The 19,661-nt window shown below is 44.3% G+C and overlaps 1 protein-coding gene across 2 annotated transcripts in view; it reads left to right on the top strand.

Annotated features, from left to right (window-relative positions):
• The window catches only part of FKBP9 (FK506 binding protein 9), a 28,135-nt gene continuing 9,672 nt past the window's right edge, over positions 1,199 to 19,661 (top strand). Inside the window, exons 1-5 of one of the 2 annotated variants that reach the window (XM_021386848.1) lie at positions 1,199 to 1,376; positions 16,205 to 16,350; positions 16,777 to 16,966; positions 17,655 to 17,800; positions 18,980 to 19,169. In XM_021386848.1, the coding sequence (XP_021242523.1) occupies positions 16,263 to 16,350; positions 16,777 to 16,966; positions 17,655 to 17,800; positions 18,980 to 19,169 (614 nt within the window). In that variant the 5' untranslated portion in view covers positions 1,199 to 1,376; positions 16,205 to 16,262. Of the gene's footprint in view, positions 1,377 to 13,113; positions 13,383 to 16,204; positions 16,351 to 16,776; positions 16,967 to 17,654; positions 17,801 to 18,979; positions 19,170 to 19,661 lie in introns of those variants that run through there. The other variant, XM_021386847.1, reaches the window with a different exon arrangement.

The following is a 19,661-nucleotide window of genomic DNA, read 5'->3' as shown; positions in this document are numbered from 1 at the left end:
AGGCACAGCCATAGCAGCAGCGTGGGGTTGCAAGTGGAAGCAAAAAGACAAACTATGGTATATTGTTCTCTTCCTACGTTAAATTAGTGAGAACATTCTTTGCATCCTGATGGCTTGTACATCCAGGCCCTAATTTCTGAGATTAGGACATTTGTGTAACACTCTTTACCGTAGGGCACACAGAAGGTAAAATTAGAAAAGTACCTAAATCTTCTCAGCCGCAGTGGTTTAAGTTCATTCTTTCTTTGGTTTGATACAAATCATTTTCTAGATGATTTCCTCATCTGTCTTAAAAATGAACTGTATCACAATTAAGTACCCAGCTCAAAAGTACCTGGCTGTGAGGTCAGACTTTTTCTTCACCATTTTTAATAGAAGGAGATAATTTAACATTTCATTTGTAGACAACCCCAAAGTTTCTTGTTCTTCCTTTGCTGAGAAAAGCCCTGGATTCCTGTGACTGCTGCACACTAACCGAATGAGCCAATTGCTTTAGTATCAGTCCTCAGGGAAGAACAAAAAGTAATGAACAGTGAAAAGGGAGGGAGACGGAAAAAATTTAATGGTTATCTTCAATTCTATTGATCCTGGAGCAGAAATCCTCAATATCTGTAAACAGGTTATTTAAATGGTTTACATTAGCTGAGGCTCTGGTTCTGTGTACTTAGCAAGATGAGTATTTGAAGGTGGTGTTTTTTTTTTTCTTTATTTGACTACAGTGCTTCAGACATCTCAAGAAGTTAATTTTGGAGTAACTGTTATCTTCCCACAACAGCTGACTGTCATAGCACTCAAATTCCAGCCTCAAAACATCTAAGCAGATGCACTGCAATTGCTACTGCAGTTTAAACTATCTGAAAAGCCTGTATGTTTTGCAATATTCACCTCAACTGTATTTTTATTATAAACAACTAAATGTTTGAACTATAAACAATAATACTAGAGCCAAATAAATTTGCATCTATGTCACCCCATAGGCATCAGTGTGCCTATGAAAGTGTAACAGTGGTGGAATGTCATCCAATCTGTTTTTCTCCATTTTTGGCTGGCTAGAGCTTTGGGATGGGATCTGTTTCTGATGATGTGTCAGATATTACGCAGAGGAGAGGAATCCAGAACTCACATTAGCGTCCATGGGAAGTTAAGCACATCATAATGGGATCCAGAACACATAGCAGCCTGTGCACAGTCTGAATCCAGTGTGGCTGGCGTGCAGCTGCCAAAGATAGCTGATAGGGTACATACAGAGTCGTGTGACCCTGGTATCTCAACTGCTTCAGACCTCAGGGAAATCCCCCTCCGAACAGCAGCGACACTTCTGTCACCTGGGAACTTCAGCTGTATAGAAAGGAGCTGGCATTCTTTCTTACAGAGAGGTAAAAAGAAGGTTATATTTTAAGTGTTAGTACTGCCAGTTTATTTTGTGAGAGGCTTGGATGTGGTTCCTTCTTCAGTCTTGGTAATGGTGGCTCCTATCTCACCTGGAAAAAATACTCTAACCCTGGCATGTACAACCCACAGTTCAGCAGAGCCCATCCTGCAGCCTCCCACAGCCCCATGCCATCATGGTGGCACCTCTGCCCTGCTGCGGGGCCCGGGCTGGCCCTGGGCATGCACCCACTGAGCAGTTTTTTGCTCAAAAAGAGCAACAAAACTACAAAACTAATGGGATTTTAGACATTGTTTTTGTGATACTAATGCATCCCTCTGATTTGATGGCAGTGGCTGCCGTTCTCAGTGAGTTCTCAAGGTGCTCACTGGAGATTTTTGATGAAATCTTCATATACTTCATCCTCAAAAGCAGTTGTTCACAAATGTATGTACTGCCAAAATGTGATGACATGAGTAAGACATGATTGTGAAGTGAGGGGTATTTCTCTAATACCCCTCTGCTAAGAAAGGTCTTACAAAGGTCTGGTAAAGAGGTACGATCAAATTTTTCTTTGAGTTGAATGTCTGATTGCAACTTTATGATTTCCTTTTGAAAATTTGCAGGTACTGTGTTCATGTCAACTGAAAAAGGGGTTGCAAATACACTGAAGTATTGATGATTTTTTTTTGCAGTCTTTAAACTTATTCTCAGATTCCTGTGTCAAAGCGGAAAGCAGGGTTGCATATTTTTCTCAGTTCACAGGACTGTTTTAGCCAGTATCGAGCTGCAGTATCAGCCTGGGCTGAAACTCCCTGGTTTCAGCCCAGGCAGTGCCAATTGCACACCAGTCTTGTATAAGTGCCTCTCCTTTCTTGGTATGTTAGAGTTTGCATTGGGACTCCTGTGTCTCCTCCTGGACTTCCCAGTCTGGAACAACTTTGCCTCGTGGGATAAGAGCCGAGCCCAGGCTTTGAGACTAGGGAGGGGCCTCAGCACATGGCAGCCCAGGGCAGGCTGCAGGCACTGCCTTTGCTCAGCACTGGGCACAGAAGGCCAGCAAGGATGTAGGGCAGCAGAAGTGCCCCCTCCTCTCACTATTGGGTGGCACTGAGGGACTGGCAAGGTCTTAGCAGCCCCCAGCACCCAGCAGTTGTTAAGAGGGCAGTGGTTGACACATCTCTGCCACTCAAAATGGCGGCCGCAACCTGCTTGCTAGGAGCTACCATTGTGGCCTGTGTGTCCCCAGTGACCACTGCGGAAACCAGTGTGGCTGCCCAGATGTAGCTCCCCATTAAACGTGCCACTGGGGCCCACATGGGCAGGAGGCAGGCCACAGTGTGAACTCGGCTGGGCTGCATGCGGTCTGCGGGCTGGACATGCCTGCTCAAACTTACAGCTACTGTGGTGGTCCCACTGTCCATTTGTATTCCTCTCCACAGAAAAACAGTAAAGAAAAGCACTTGAGATTCACGGGGGCAGAAAGACAAGTGTGTCTGAATTTGTCTCTAAGTACACTAGAAGGGGTGCCCATCCCAATACTGGAAACTGTAATTCTTAACATAAAATACAAAATCAATGCTATGAGCACCATTACATTGGTTGGTAATATTTTGCTTCTGCATAGCTGAACCATCATTGTGGTGCTTCTTGCCATACACCATTACAGAAAGAGAGTGAGGGAGCAGACGTCTGAATGAAAACAATGGCCACAGCTGCTTTGGTACAGCCTTGATCCTGTCAGTGTTCAGCACTCTGTAAATATCTACGGGTGCAATCCTTTCAGGAAAATTGGGCAGAAGGGCATCAAAGCTGTGGATCCTAGAATAGCACCGATATAAACTAGGCATTGAGTTGTTTGTTTCTGCAAAAAGTAGGTTGCTGTGGGTATTCAAAAATGAGCGCTTGCAGGAAAGCATTACAGCTAAGCTAGGAGGGATGTTTGGAAATTAGGATGGGGCAGCAGCTGAGAAGAGTTATTTGAACTGCAGTTTGAGCCTGAAGTCCCCTTGTAAGACTACATCCCATTTTAAGCACTTAAGTTTTTTTATTGGACCTCTTACAAAGACTGGCAAGCTGGTACTCAGTTGTCTTCCTTTTTGTAAATTCTGTCCTCCAGGGTTCTAATAGATTAGCTTCACACACCATTCTGTGGAGATAATATCTTTTTGATTTCCTGGAGTTTGTAGTGGTAGTATAAAGTTCCATCAGAACTGTAATGCTTACAGTCTCTTCATGTCATTACTTAGTGAAAATGGTCTCTCTTCCATCTCTCTTCACTACTTTACCTCACTTAAAACTTCAGAGACATTAAATCACAGAGTTTTTTCACAAGCTTTTACCCTTGCTTTCTGGTCTTTACAAATGAACGTGTAACTGTAAGTATTCTAAGCCTTTTTTTTTTTTTTTTTGCTAAGTACCATTTACATATTTTCCAAGAACAAGGCTTTATTTGATGGACATTTATTTGTGTAGTACATTGTTGATCTGACATTGCATTGATTGACATTGCATTGACTGGCAACAGGACCCAGATATGTCCTTACTGAGGCAAAGTTTCATTCAGTCTTCATGGTAGTTTGCTTCCGTAAGGACTAAACACATTTGTAAACTGTATGTAGTAGGAATACTGAAATGCTAACAGCACATTATATAACAATAGTGGGGAAGGGAAATTTTGGCTGACAACCCTTGGACGGTCTCCCACATTCCTACACAATATACCGTCATTTGTGGGATTGCTTGTGCCCAAGCTGAGTGGGCATAACTTTGGTTTCATAAGAAACGGTCAGATGCAAAGAAATCCACAGTTCTCTATTCATCTGTTTCTGACAGATGAGAGGTTAAGTCAGGATTGCTGCAATTTGAACTCCTTATTAGAGGGATGATAATTCTTCCAGATTGGATGTTCCTCATGTATTAAATCTATATATATACTTCTGCTTAAACCTTAGAGGGTGTAGTCTTACTGTCATCAAAGTTAGCAGGAATATTGCTACTGACTTCAGGAGGGATCAAGGCCAAATTCTTTGCCTGGTAGCCTCTTTTTTTCATTATTGCAAGAAATTCCTCCTTCTGAGCTGAGGTGATATTCTTAAATCAGTAATCGATTTGTAAGAACTTTTCCCTTGCAAAAGCAGATTCATTTCCTGAATTTTGCTTCCTGAAATTCTGTAAGATGCTGACTGATAAAACAGTTCCTATTTTAACGATGCTCAGAGCACCAAGTGAAATAGTCAAGCTCAGCCTCAGTGCCAGCATCTGCTCTTGGTATGTCCCCTGCAAGCTGCCAGCATTCCGGGGGAACATTGGTTGCCTAAAAAGACTCCAGTGTTTCTTAATGGATCACAGAAACTGTAGAAATAAAGTCAGGAAAGAAAGAAATACTTTCTAAAGTTTTAAGGCAAAGATTCTTAGTTTGTTTTGCCACTTCTTTTAAACAGGAAGATGATTTTCTCTTCTTAAAATTGCTGATCGGTTAGTTCCATTCACAACAGCTGTACTCATTTAAACGCTAACTCTTTTTCAGAACTATCCAAAGTTCACAGCTCTTTAAGCTTAACATACTTGCCGTATGTCAAGTTACCAGCAGCTTCTTTCTAGGCAATTGAAAATAAATAAATGGAAACTCACAGTTCTGGACCCTCTTCTTTCCCTGCCCCTGTTAAGAAGGTAACTATGGAAAGCCTAGAGTAGCAGTGATAATAGTAGTGAAGGTGTTAGTTAAGCAAGTGTCTTGTTGACCCGGAACTGCTCTGATGAGAAGAGGAATTCTCATGTAGAAATGTTGAAATTCACACCAAACACACAAAAATTACATTTTTCGATGGCATGCTAGCTTTGTGATGACTGCCATCCAGGAATGCTCCATCGTAGTGACCTTTACTTGAAGGTTATTGTCAGCTGTAACTATAGAGATACAGAGATGAAAGGATAGATATATCATTATAGACGTAGAAAACTCATTCTTTCCTAGTCCAGTATGCCTCTGGGCAGATTCGTGCCTGTCCAGTGCTCCTATATATCACTCATGTAGTGTGTAAAAAATTCAATTTAGCATCCTCTAATGGGACTTTCTCCTGTCAGCCTTGTGAGCTAATTTTTGATCATGCTTGAATAAACTAAGAAATGAGAGGTGTTCTGCCAGTTATGAAGTAATTTTAATCATGTACCAGTAATGTTGCCAAAACAAGTAGATGTTGGCTACAGGTGGCTGTGTTAATAAAACATTAATCAAGTTTTCTGGAATCAACAGTTTGAAGGTTGTGGGGGACAAAAAAGCAAACAATACAAAAGAGTATATGTTGGGCCTCCCAAATGTAAGTAAAAGATAACAGTGCAGGCCTTGGAAAATTTAAGCACGGGACAATAATGGATCAGTATGAACTTAACCAGCTGCACGTGAATGCCAAAATATGGCGGTGAGCTGAAAGCATTCAATTTTGTCAGTCTTGACCTAAAACTATTTTTTCTGTGTGTGTGTGTGTGCCTAGAAATAGGTTATTGGAATATTATTCTAGAGTTGTTTGAGAGATGGACGCTTTTTCTGTCTGAAACAAATTCAGGCAACTAGTGAATAACCTATAAATCCATGTGAATCAGGTTCCAAACTGATGTTGAAATATTTAGTGGAAGTGTAGCGTTAGGAGTTGATGTCTAAATACATGACTTTTCTCTCTTAAGATGCAAAAAGAAAATAAAAATTCATGCAAGAATCAAGAAATGCTTACTAACTAGTGGAGATGATTGCAGTGATCTTGCACTGGCACCCTGATAATAACCTGCTTTTAGGCTTGCATACAATAATAAGAACCAGTGAACACTATTCCGTAACACCTATGCACTACAGGCAGTTCCAGGGGGATTCTCAAAGGATTATTAATGCGAGAGTGGAAAAATAACAAGGTGTTCTGTTTCCAGTTTGCTTAGGCGGTGGCTTCTTGCAGCTGCAGTGCTGGTATGCGGGGAAGTGACTGACCTGACTTGCCTCTTTCACATCACCTCTGCAAATAATCCCTTCATCCAAGACAGCAAAATGAATTTGTTGTGTGCTTATTTAAAAATGCAGGCTGGTTTCACCTCTGGTAGAACAGACATCCTTACATTTCAAGAAAGTTTGTATAGTTCACTTTGTGCCAAGCGCTTGCACAGGCACCGTTTCCTCTCCTCCTCCCAATGCATACAGATTCCAGAAGACATTTTATAGACAAAATGTTATGGGCAGAGAGTGGGGGAGGCCATCGTGAGTGGGTTCTGTCTTCTGGGCTGGGAGTCACAGTCCACACCTAATTTACAAACCAGCTTTGTTAAGGCAGCTTTGTTTAAAAGAATGCTGGAACAAAACATTATTATTTTTAACTATAGAGACATAACAGCTCCAGCAGACAGAGTACAGATTGGGCATGATAAAACTTTCGCATGATAAATTACTTACTCAATTGTGACCAATTGTTTTGCAGACCTTAGTGACGATGCTGCTTCTGGATTAGCTTTTTAGTCTTCAAATAAATGCATAATGCTTCTACCCTCCCCTTTGATTTGGTGAAAATCTTTTGTAATAGATAATAATAATGAATTTAAGAAAAACAGTGGGCTCCTTGGTTGCAGCAACCACTTTTGTCTGCAGCTTGAGCAACACAGTGGTGAGACTGTGCATGCTGCATATGAGAGTTCGTTTTCCAAATTTTGCATGGCACAAGGCTAATATTTAGCTCATCGCTTTTCTGCTTTTTTTGGTGTGCAGTCTCCTAGAACATTTCCATTGTAGATGCAAATCCTCACTCTTGGGGAATTTAGGACAACATACGGCAGGCTTCCTTACTGCTTGTGCATAAACCTATGAAAATCCATAGACCATAGGCTGTGGCTTAACCACATGCATCCTTTGTTATGAATATCTAAATCTCTCTGCAACTTAATACAACCACTCTGCTGTATATGTATATGTATAAATACTCTGAATTTGTGGGTACCTGCAATGTATTTAAAATATGTTCTTCTTCATATGAATTTTAATGGTTTGTTATCCAGCATATTTCCCATTTTACCTCCAGGTTCCTATATTACATTAGGTAACTTATGAGCAGACTGTTGACATTTTAGCCTTTCTGAAAAAGTGAGTTTTAACCTCTGTGTTCTCTGTTTTCAAACCTAAATAAGGTTTGAAAACCTTGTTCACTGTGTCCACTTCTTATTCATGAAACAAGGACAGTGGCACTTCCATTTTTAACACGTACATATATATACTTCCTGATAAATGTATGTATGCTGCATGGAAATTGATAGCATTTAAATGTATAGCTGCAAGAAAAAGTAGAAAAACTCTCCTGCCCGTGGACACCTACAGTAGGTTTTTTTTTTTCTTTCAGTTTTGCACTGGCACATCAACACTGAGGCCAACACAATTGCTGTAATGTAATTAGAAAGTACTTTGGTTCAGAGTTGGCTTGCTGCAATTATGCTTACTGCTAGTGTACAAACTATCATAGTTGCAATGTGAATAGGAAAGAAGGCCTAAGTGATGCCTTAAAAGAGTGCAGCCTAGGCTTATGCTTTTGGCAGCCATTTTCCTTACAGGCAGCAGCAGTGTTGGCGGAAGACAACAGCCATCTGCAATTTATCTTCATGTTGGAAGCTACTACCTCATAGAATCACAGATCCGTAGAATCACAGAATGGCCTGGGTTGGAAGGGACCTCAAGGATCATCAAGTTTCAGCCCCCCTGCCATAGGCACAGTTGCCAGCTACTAGATCAAGTACTAGATCAGATTGCCCAGGGCCCCATCCAGCATGGCATTTTCTAAGTGCCGTCCACCTGGTGTCAGTAAAAGTGAGACAGATTTCCTAAATCATTTGGATAATAATTTAATGCAGCACAGTTTCAATACTAATTAAAACAGCCCTATTGGTGTTTCATTAAGCTGTGACCTCCAGCAGGGGCATTTGTGGGTACCTGGGGGCAAGTCAGATTTTTGGGCAGTGTGGAGCCTGGGATAAGATACTGGCTCACACCATTACTTGATCTTTGTTTAACTTCCACTTGAGCATCTATAGGATGTGGAGTATAAACTGAAAATAAGTTGGAGCAGGTGAAATTTACCTACAGTATCAGCACTTTAAAGTGCATCCATTTCTCTCCTGCTCCAAGCACTGATGTGCTTACTGCCAAACTGCTGCCACTTTAGCAGTAGAGAATAGGTTGATAGAAAATTTGCCTGTCAGATAGCCTGTGGAGGTGGCAGGGCAATCCAGCATGGCTCCCAGGTGAGTAAGGAGCCTTGTGTCACAATGTTTGTCATGGCCCAGCAAGGAGGAAGCCCGTGTGCCTGCACCGAAGGCATTTGGGGTCTTGTCTGTCCCTTACAGGTCACGCTACTGGCAGTAACATGCTGTTAACTTATGTGTAACTGATAGAACTTAAATGAAATTTTTTTATACAAAGAGCTATTTCTGACTCCAGGTCTTCTGAACTGATCATAAAATCAAACAGTAATTGTTCAAAATGTTTACTAAAACCAGTGTTTATTAGGAATGTTTTATAGACACACGTTGGCCATACTGAAAGTTTCAGATCATTATTAATACATTGTGCCTTTGTGGTTGCTTCATAGTATCTGGAAACCTTCACAATCTTTGCAGATATTTGGAAAGAGAAATTATCACTGAGCTACAATTGGGGTTTTTGGTTTCCTTACTTGAAATTCAGCTCAGTGGGCAGGGCACTATGGTTCTTTCATATTTGTTGTAGCTGGAGGCTATTCTCTGAACAGCTTCTTAAGAAGTACTTAATGAGTACATACTGAGAAGAATAGTTGTGGAAACCTGCAGAAAAGAAAAATAATTCACGTAATCTCCCTGCAGATTATACAGCCCAAACCAGCATTACACTGTGGTCTTTCTTAGTAATACCCATTAGTTACAAGCAGAGACATTTTTTAAACTGGATTTGATACCAGTTCAAGCTGTGTTTCCCATTGCTCTCAGTTTTGTACTTCGAGTATCTGAGCTCTAAATTTGCCTACCGTGATTTAAAGATATCTGCAAGCTCCAGCATTTGACATACTCTTTCAAAGAAAAAAAAGAACTATCTCTGTTTTTCTTGTTCTATATTTGATCATTTAGAAAACATCGTAAATTCACTCTATACTTTTCTCTCTGTATGCTACCTTTTTAGAAAACCTCCAGGTCAAATCACAACATATACTTCAGGCAACTAGAGACTAAATCTTCAGGCCTGCAATCTCAGCTCTGTGATGGGTAATTTAACAGTCAGTGGTTAAGAACTGGTTAAGCCCAAAGGCTACACAGCAGAACATTTCACTAGTCTCATCCCCTCCTGTATTTTTGTGAATGAATGTGTTGAAGATGTTTTAATTTTCACTAGGCCCAGCATCTCACATCTGTCTCATGCTCAGCTTCAAGCACATTCCAGGGAACAGAGGGGGATCTCAGGTTACACACGGGCAGCATCTTGCCTACCTCAGACTCATGCTGAGACTTAATTTCCTTTTCCCATGTTCCCATAAATTATTCTTTCTGTGAAATGATTTATCAGCATGCTCCTCAGCTTTCCTCAGTGCTCCTGAGACCTGATTTGTACCACCCGAGCGGGAAGGAATTTTCTTATCTAACTTCTTGGTACTTGAGCTATTGGATGAGCTCAAACAGCAATACTGCTGCGATACACAAGTAGAGAATCAGAGTTGGCACTGTTACTTCCTTGCCCTTAAAGAGGCTCAGGGAACAGCTTCGGATCCTTGCATTATATTTTAACTTGATATAGCAAAGCCCAGAGCTAGAAGAACTGCAGCCCCTAGAACATGACATGAGGCACACAGCATCCTACAAAGGGAGACAGTGTGCAAAGGCATGAATCCCAACAGCTTAATCCTCATCTCATGCCTGCAAGATTCCTGAAAGATAAGTTTTTAAAGAGAGAGAATAGACCTTAGCTGCACCTTGTTTTTAGATCTGGGAAGGATAATCCCTGCTGTAGGAATGAGCAGGAGTTTCAGACATGCCTGTGCTTATCCCCTGCTCACCCTGCATTAGTCAGCGCTGTGCTTTGAGCTGGCTGCAGGACAGGTGATCTGATAATGCTCTGTGTCCCTCAGAATGCCTGCAGGGAAGCTGGGTTACTGCTCAAACTAACTGATGTACAAATAGGTCTTCCCTTTCTGTGTATGCTTTGAAAAAGAAGTGAGCTGCTAAAAAAAAAGAATTCTGAGAAAAATACCCAGTACCTTTGGTGTTTGCTGCCTTTGTGCTACCCTACCTAGATAAAGAAGGAGGACAGAAAACAACCACATCTACCTGGCTGAGCCCTACCTGGATCTCTGAGAACACAACAGGATGGCCAAGATCAATATGCACTGGTGTAACATATAGCTGTCCTGAGGCAGCGGTAGCAACATCAGAGATGGAGAACTGTTGTTGACACAGGTGATGAGTAACGAGAACAAAACTGAGTATAAATTGAGTCCAAGGAATTGTTTTTAAGTTCATAGAACTTAAATAAACAGGCATAATTAATGTGTCACTTGTTGCCAAAAAGAATTGGCAAATGTAAGCCTTATCTTCATGTTGGTTGTGTCAACATGCTTAAGTGGTGAATTGTGAGTTCTTAAGAAAATAAAGCGTGCCCATACAGCCCAACATCAACACAGGCCATTCACACCTCAGCAGTTGCCAGATAATCTAAGCAGCCTGTTCAAAGAGTGTTTCACAGGGCTGATTTAGAATCATTGGAACACAGAATTATTAAGGTTGGAACAGACCTCTAAGATCATCTAGTCCAACCATCAGCCCATCCCCACCATGCACACTGTGTCCCTCAGTGTCACATCTACACGGTTATTGAGCACTTCCAGGGACAGTGACTCCACCGCTTCCCTGGGCAGCCTGTTTCAAAGCTTGATTGCTCTTTCTAAGAGCAGAAATTTTTCCTAATATCCAAACTGAACCTTTCCCACACAACTTAAGGCCATCACCTCTTGTGCTATTTCTAATTACCTGGGAGAAGAGGCTGACCCCCAGGTCCTTTCAGGGAGTTGTAGAGAGTGAACATGCAGCATGATTGTCATTGGGATGAGGATGTGATTGTAACCACAGCTTGGTTACCTTGAAATAGCTGCTCACTTAGGTCACCTTGCAAGGCCATTTCTTAGCAATATGTTAACAGACTTTTGAAAACACTTTAAAAACATTTGATTTGGCCTCATCCCTGTGGGTGCTCTCAGACAGCTTTGTGTCAGATGCACACAGCCTGGACCATGGACCCTCCCAGAAGAGGTGCTTAGGCATTTGCTGCTACAGCAGGGCAAGGGAGGTGATTGTCCTCCTCTACTCTCTCTGCCCTAGTAAGGTAGTCTGAAGTACTGTGTCCAAGCCTGGGGCCTCCAGTACAGGAGGGGTGTGGACCTGTTGGAACTGGTCCAGAGGAGGGCCACAAAGATGATCAGAGGGCTGGAGCATCTCCCCTATGAAGACAGGCTGAGGGAACTGGGCTCCCAGCTTGGAAAAGAGAAGGCTCTGGGGAGACCTCATTGTAGCCTTCTAGTACTTGAAAGGAGCTTATAAACAGGAGGGGGAGACTGACTTTTTATGCAGTCTAATAGCGATAGGACAAGAGGAAATGTCCTTAAACTAAAAGAGGGGAGATTTAAGTTGGATGTTAGGAAGAAATTCTTAGAGGGTGGTGAGGCACCATCACAGGCTGCCTGGAGAGGCTGTGGATGCCCCGTCTCTGGCGGCATTCGAGGCCAGGCTGGATGGGATGCTGGGTGGCCTGAACTGGTGCGTGGCAGCACTGCTCATGGCAAGGGACTGGAAATGGATGGTCTTTATGGTCCCTTCCAACCCAAGCCATTCTATCATTCTATGATTCTATTTCGGAAGCTTCTTCTCCAAGTGCTCCACCCACACACGAGTGGTGCTTGCTTCATCATTTATCAGCAACAGCATCTTATCAGAGATGTTTTTTAAACAAATGACATTCTTCTGTGCACATCCATTTCCAACCAGTGACCCCAGAAGGGCGAGGCATCTCTTTTGACTGGGAAACTGCTGCCACAATGTTCATGCTTTTTTCAAAAGAAAAAGAAAGTTACTTGACTTGTTTGGGGCTAGGTCTGGGTGCTTAGCTTTTCCACTGAGACTGGTTAGGGTAACAGAGGAGAAACGTGGGTTCTCTCTTATCCCTGCTTGCAGGACAGAGAGATAGGGAAAATGGATGCTCAGGTGACTTGAACGTCCATTTCTTTTGGGCCCTGGCATCCCGCTTGGTGCTTGTGAGGTCATTTTTCTGTGTCATTCGCAAGGTTCAGCTGGCAGGGTGTTGCGAATACCTGCACCTTTGGAGGTCTTATGCAGGAGGGAACACCCGGGCGGCGATTCCGAATCCGCACCGTTCCAGGTAACGCGGACCCCGCGTTGCGCCCGGTAGCGGTTCCAGGCGAGGCCAGGCCGCGGTCCCCTCTCCCCGCCGTGACAGAGCGCAGCGGGGCGGGGCTGGACGGCCCCGGGCAGCGCCACGTCGCGCCGGGGGCACCGCGCCGCACCCCCCGTCCCCAAAGCGGGGCCGCGCCCCGCCCGCTCCTCCCCCGCCCCGGGTGGGAGCATTGTGGGGGAAAGGGGCCGGAGGCGCCGCATCCACGTTTGCAAGTTCTGCCGCGGCGGGAGGAGGAGCGGAGCGGGGCGGGCGCGGCAGGCAGCCTTCCCTCGCCGCCGCCGTGCGCGCCTCTGCCCCCTCGCCGCCCTCCATGGCGGGGCCGGCGGCCGTGCCGCGGCGGGGCGCGGGCTGCGGGGCGCTGCTGCTGCTGCCGGCGCTGCTGGTGAGCTGGGCGGCCTGCCAGGCGCCGCCGGTGCCCGCCGCCGAGCCGCCCTGGGACGGCGCCGACGTCCACGTCGAGCGCCGCTTCGTGCCCGAGCGCTGCCCGCGGGCCGTGCGGCGCGGTGACTTCGTGCGCTACCACTACCTCGGCTCCTTCCCCGACGGCACCCGCTTCGACTCCAGGTCGGCGTGCGGCCCCGGGGGCGGGATGGAGGCCGGGGGCCGCCTGGGGGGCGCGCGGGGAGGAGGTCGGGGCCTGACCCCGCCGCCCGTCGTGCTCGTCGGGTGGGTGTCCGGCGTGGAGCGGCGCGCACAGACGGTGTCTGTGCCGGGGGAAGGAAGGCCGGAGGGCTGCGGTCTGCTGAGCGGGTGCTGCTGCGGCGGTCGGGTCGACTTTGGGGCGATTGGAGCGCTCCGCCGCGTTCGCCCTTCTGCCCCAGGGGCTCCGGCGCCGTCAGGATGTCCTGGTGGGCAGCAGTGTCCCGTCACAGAGCCTAGAGATTTCCTGCCTGCTTCCTCCCGCGCCTTTCCTCCGTCTTTTTGAGGCTCAGCCCTACCGGAATGCATAGCTTTCAGAATCATTGTTGACAGAAACACAAGAGCAGTGCTTGCTCCGAAATGTTTGTGTATGTTATCCTTGAGTCAACGTGAACTATCTCCAGCGAAACGCCTTGCCGCCTGCCTCCTGTTGTGTTGGGATCAGGGAGCCTAAACAGTGGGATCAGGAGGCCGAGAGGGACACTGATACCACTTGACGCTTCTTTTCTTCTCTGTAATCTCGATAATCTTCCCCATTCCCCAGGGAAATCATTGTCCCGCAGAGTGTGGTCCTGGTGGGCTCCCAGTGCAGTGCAGGATGGCTCTGCACGAGGGCATTGTGCTCCACGCTCACTTGAAAATGCGTGGCACTTTGGGAAGCAGCCACATGTTCAGAGATGTGTTCCTGCTGTATCCACGGACATCCTTGGTCTACCCACTCGTGTGCTGAGCTGTGCCCGCAGAGCTCTGCACTGCGCTGTGTACCTGGGCCCCACGGCCAAGTGTGCGCTTTGTGGAGCACGGAGGTGTTGGCCGGGCTTCATTCCACGTTCCTGGTGGTGTGGGTGTGAATTGTGTGGGGTGGGACTGAGCTGTGCTTTGTCTGTCCCCTCGGGCCCTCTAAATGGCCATGCTGCTTGCTGGTGACGGTGGCAGCCTCATCTAAGTCCCTCAGGTGTTGAAGTAAGGGAAGATTTATTCTGATTCTTCTTCAGCTATTGAAAATGTCCATGGGCCTTAAGCTTCCTGTTCTGTGCAGATGCTCCCAAGCAGTAGTGCTGCTCCTCTTGCAAGCACGCTACTCCCAGCTCTTCCAGTGACAGCTGTTTCACATAATTTACTAATACGCCTCTTTATTTGATCTTGTTTCCTGCCAGTGTTAACATTTTTATTTCCACAGCCACAAAGTGATTTGAGTTTTTAAGCTTGGATTTACTTGTCTGTGCATCTGCTGGTAGTGTGAGTTCTGCTGATAGAAACCAATATTGCTCAGCTGTAAGGGATCTGCCAGGTCAGTTCTGCAGAGCTGCACGCTCTACTCCCTACTTTGTTCAGCTCCTGCTCAACACCAATGGTTTCTTAATTGCAGGTTTATTTTTGGCAAAAATAATAAAAGAAAAACCCACAGAAAAACAACCAAAAACTTTCTGGTTTTAAGTTCGTCCCAGACGCAATGCCACACTTTATTGGGAGCTTATTTAAATACTTTCCATCCTTGCGGGTGAGCGAGAATATCTGTGCAACAGAAAGTGAGTGCTGCCTATAGAGGGCTCTCTGTTTTCAGGGAAGTGTTTGCCAGGAAGCAGAGAGCTCCCAGTAAAACATCTGAGGGGCTACTAGGACCTAGGTCTGTTGAGGGAGCTCTGTCTATTGTGCGAGTGATGCGCGCATCCTCCAAGGAGGGTTTGGCATCATTTCCCCCGCAATATCGCAGTGCTGGCTGCTCACCAGTGTTGCAGCAGCAGAGAGGCCTTATTCTTTTCCGTGTTCCTTTCTATCCGAAAAAAAAAAAAAAAGTCCTTTAAATTGTAAAAGGAATTTGAGAAAGTGGAAGCACTGAAAACTTAGAAATAGGCGTAATGCTTTTGAACACTTCCTGACACAAGTTTATACTTTCCTTTGAAAGCAGTGGCAGTAACTCAGGTCCAGCAGTATGGGGTGGTGTGGGGGCTTGGGGTGGCAGCAGGACTGACAAAACTGGTGTTGGTGCTATGCTGTGCTAACACTCTGCTTTCAGCGCTGTGGGAAGGGCTTTCTTCAACATTTCGGAACAATTTCTTTCACCTTTCGAATGTTTGTGTCTTCTTGCAGTGGAAGATCTCTTAATCAGATAGATTGATTTTCGATCTGGCCAACTTGGCTGTTCAAGGCACAGCTCTAGTTTTTGCTATTTATTCAAGTCTGAGTGAAATGAGAGCTGGGTGTGTGGAGGAGAAAATAGTTAACTAATGGGCAAACCTCACAGCTGGGATTCAAAGGCACCTTCTTCCCTTTCCTCTGCTCTAGCAGCCTCCAAGCATGATGTCTCATGTTGCAAAGCTTGTCAGTCTTGTGTAGTGTTTTTTAATGTCGAGTACCAGTGTTGATATGATAAGATCCTATTGTGAGAGCAGCCATCCCTTCACATCCTGCAGCAGCATTTAATTTGCTCTTTTGTCCTTAATTTTCCAGTGCTGCTCTTATCGTCAGTGTGTAAATTAATCATTTGTAGGCGTGGGTTTTGTGTGCCTGCAGTGTCCATGGCACAGCTTTAGGATGTGCGTCAGGTGGGCAGGGAGCAGCCAACAGAGGAAAGCATGGGCTGGAGTTTCAGAAACACCTGGAATCGACTGCTCCGTTAGCAGCTGCCTCTCAATAAACTTGGGCTAACAGGCAAAAGGGGGACTAGGTGCAGATAACCTCTCAAAAAAGAGCAGAAGTGTTGGTAAACGAACCACTAACCTTTTTCCCCGCTTTTCCCTTTGCAGCTATGACAGGGGATCCACGTTTAATGTGTTTGTGGGAAAAGGGCAGCTTATTGCCGGGATGGACAAGGCCCTGGTTGGCATGTGCGTGAATGAGCGGCGCTTCGTGAAAATCCCCCCCAAGCTTGCCTACGGGAGCGAAGGCGTGTGTAAGTACAGTGTGCTGAAGGACAAGCTGGGACTGCAGAGGACCTTCAGGCTGCTAGCCATGCTAGCTAGAGATAGCTATTTATTTGTATCTACTGTTTTGTTAAATGCTTTCTGTGTTTCGCCATTGCCAGTCTGCACCAGGTCTTGTCAGTGACAAAAGCAGCTTTGCTTGCAGATGCACAGGGATAACAAGTGCTAGATCAACGTCATTTGGACTGATGGATGTATTTGTTAGCAATTCATGCTGTCACATTCTCCTCCCCTTATGCACCTGCAGAAGTATTAAGGAACAGAGGGATACAAACCCTCAAATGAAGAAGTTGTGCAGCATGGATTATTTAGGGAATGTGCAGATTGATTCCCTTTACATTGCTGCCCTTTAGAAAACGGGAAATAAACTCCATTGTGTTGTTCTGCTTTTGCAGCTGGTGTGATACCCCCCAATGCTGTGCTCCATTTTGATGTGCTTCTGATAGATCTTTGGAATTCTGAAGATGAAGTGCAGGTTGAGACTTACTTCAAACCTGAGAAGTGCACTCGGAGGGTCCAGGTGTCCGACTTTGTACGATACCATTACAATGGGACCTTTTTAGATGGGACTCTCTTTGATTCCAGGTGTGCAGCTGGGTTGCATGTGCTTGTGTATTTTAGCAGGCGTCTGAATCAGTCACGTGAAACCATCTTCTTCTCCTGCTGTACTGGTATAGCAGTTAGTGCTGTTGGACCAGAAACACAGGCAGTTTCCACACAAAATTAAAGCTAGCATCATAAAAAAATAATTTATTCAGGGATTGTGGCTCAGCAGTACTGACTCAGACCAATAAAATAGCTGTATAATTTCTACATGGGTATTAGCAGCCTGTATCTGTATTACTGTCTGCTGCAGTCAGCTAGTAGTTTTATCACCACTGCAGCACAGCTATTCATGTTACATACAAGCTTTATAAGTTAAGCAGACACAGGTCTAAAAGAAATTGAGCTATTAACACTTCTATATTGAGATTTTAAATTTGCAGCATATGTCCTTCATTAAAGTCCTGTGGAAAATGATGCTTTAGTAACAGCTGCCATTATATTTGTAAGTAAGTTTTCAAAACCTCTTCTAGGTTTCTGAGATAGCTAAGCATTCTAGAAAATGCTCAGCAGCAAAACCGTGGTAGATTAACAAGCAATGTTAATAACGAGCAGCGAATTTTGACATATATCATACTCAGTGTTTGGCTACTGGGAGTTGGTATTGTTCCTGCCTGTGGCTCTGAATTGTTTGTTGTTTTTTGTTTGTTTGCTTGTTTTGTATTTATAGCCATAATCGAATGAGAACTTACGATACGTATGTGGGAATTGGATGGCTGATTCCTGGAATGGATCAGGGTCTCTTGGGAATGTGCGTAGGGGAGAAGCGCATTATCACAATACCACCTTTCCTCGCATATGGAGAAGAAGGAGATGGTAAAAGTTGTTCCTTTTTTTTAATCCAAGCCATCTATATACTAAAACTTGAGCATCATGTATTTTAAATTCATGGTCAACATAACTACTGATTTCAGACAAAGGGAACAAAGTGGTGGGAAGAGAGGATAAAAAAGTGTTATGTATGGCATGTAACTGAGTGTAAGATCCATTTTATTTTTTTTAACAGAAGCAGTGTGTTGCTTAGTTGACATATTGTTGGTACAAATCGTAATCTTTACATACTGGAATCTAATTTCATGTAGAGAATAGCACTTGTAGTTAATAATGGCTCCAAAAAGTAGAAGTCAAGTGACGGCGTAAATCTTCCAGTGACTGCCACAGAGAGCAGAAAACTTTATATAATTTAGTTCCAGGTTTGTTCCTTTTTTGCAACTAACACCTCAGTAATAACTACAAGATTTATTAGTTCTTGAGTGAGACTGTATGCAGCCCTCAGGTCACACATAGAGGTTCCCAAGTTAAATGTGGCAGATATAGTTTGGAACTCTTCCTTGCTTAGCTTCTTTCTCTGCTCTAATGTTAAGGATGTGTTGATGATATGGAACATTTCACATCCCTTCTGTGACTTCATTACCATTAATTGTACAAAGTTTTGTTATCTGCAGAGATACACAGGCTGTGTTATAAAATTTTGACAAGGTCTTGGACTCTCCAATTCTCAGACAAAGCAATCCACATTATAATGTATGAGTTGATGGAGAGGTATTTTTTTCCTGAGGGAGTCAGTTTATCCATCGTCAGCTTCCATTCTGCAGTGTCCTGTTTTGGTGTTAACAGGAGAGGAAGAGCAGATGTACCATATCTGTATTCTAATGGATATTTTAGGCACTTTCATAAAGTAGGTTGGAAATAGTGGTAGCTTAAAACATGCAACTCAGTTTGGAGTTGGTGGCATACAGTGAATAAGGTAAGCATTACCGAAGAGCCTTGTTTTTGGTGATGCAGTGCAGTCACTATCGGAACAGAAGGAAATAATTGAATGGGAGAATTAAGCGAGAAACTCACACGTAGAATGACTGACTAGAAGCAGGCTATGCTGATTTATTTTGGGAGGGGAAGTGCCTGATTTGGTGGTATTTTTCTTCAATAAGAACGCTTACGCTCCTTGTAGAATATATGCTCTGTCTTAGAAGTTTTCTGCTCTGCCATTTTCAGGTAAGGAGATCCCTGGCCAAGCTTCTCTTGTGTTTGACGTGGTTTTGCTAGATCTCCATAACCCTAAAGATGGTATTACTATTGAGAACCAGCTTGTGCCAGAATCTTGTGAGCGAAGAACCCAAACAGGAGACTTCATCCGATACCATTACAATGGCACGCTTTTGGATGGCACATTGTTTGATTCCAGGTAACCAGACTGTTTAGCACCACAGATTTTGTTTCTAACTTGGTTTGTCTGTCTTCTTCATAATATACCTATGTGGAACTCATTGCTATTCCTTCCTTTTTGAAAATTCTGAATGGAGTTGGAGTCTTCTTGTATTAAAAAAAAAACACTCTTAGACCTCTTATCAAAATAGGAAGACAGAGGGCTATTTTGTATTTTGGCAGTATCAAAGACGCCATCTAGGGGTCACAATCCATCTGATGAAGCTCCGCATACTTCAGACATGCGTGCTGGCGTAATCTTTGCTCCATTGAGTTTATATGCCAAGTAGATAGTGCTACTGAAGGGAGAGAAAATAGATATGATTCCTGTTTTATTTTTTATGTCCTTAGAATTGGGGGTCAGTGATCTTGTGGCTAGTTGGAGGTTAAGCTCTGAAGCCTTTATTCTCTACTGGAAAGCTGTCTACATTTTGAAGGCCATTGCCTTTCAAGAACAATTCATTAACATGGT

This window comes from Numida meleagris, chromosome 2, assembly GCF_002078875.1.
Source record: "Numida meleagris isolate 19003 breed g44 Domestic line chromosome 2, NumMel1.0, whole genome shotgun sequence".
In the NCBI taxonomy this organism is placed as follows: Eukaryota; Metazoa; Chordata; class Aves; order Galliformes; family Numididae; genus Numida; species Numida meleagris.
Note: the sequence above shows the minus strand (reverse complement) of the source record. Positions and strands in the feature narration are given on the sequence as shown.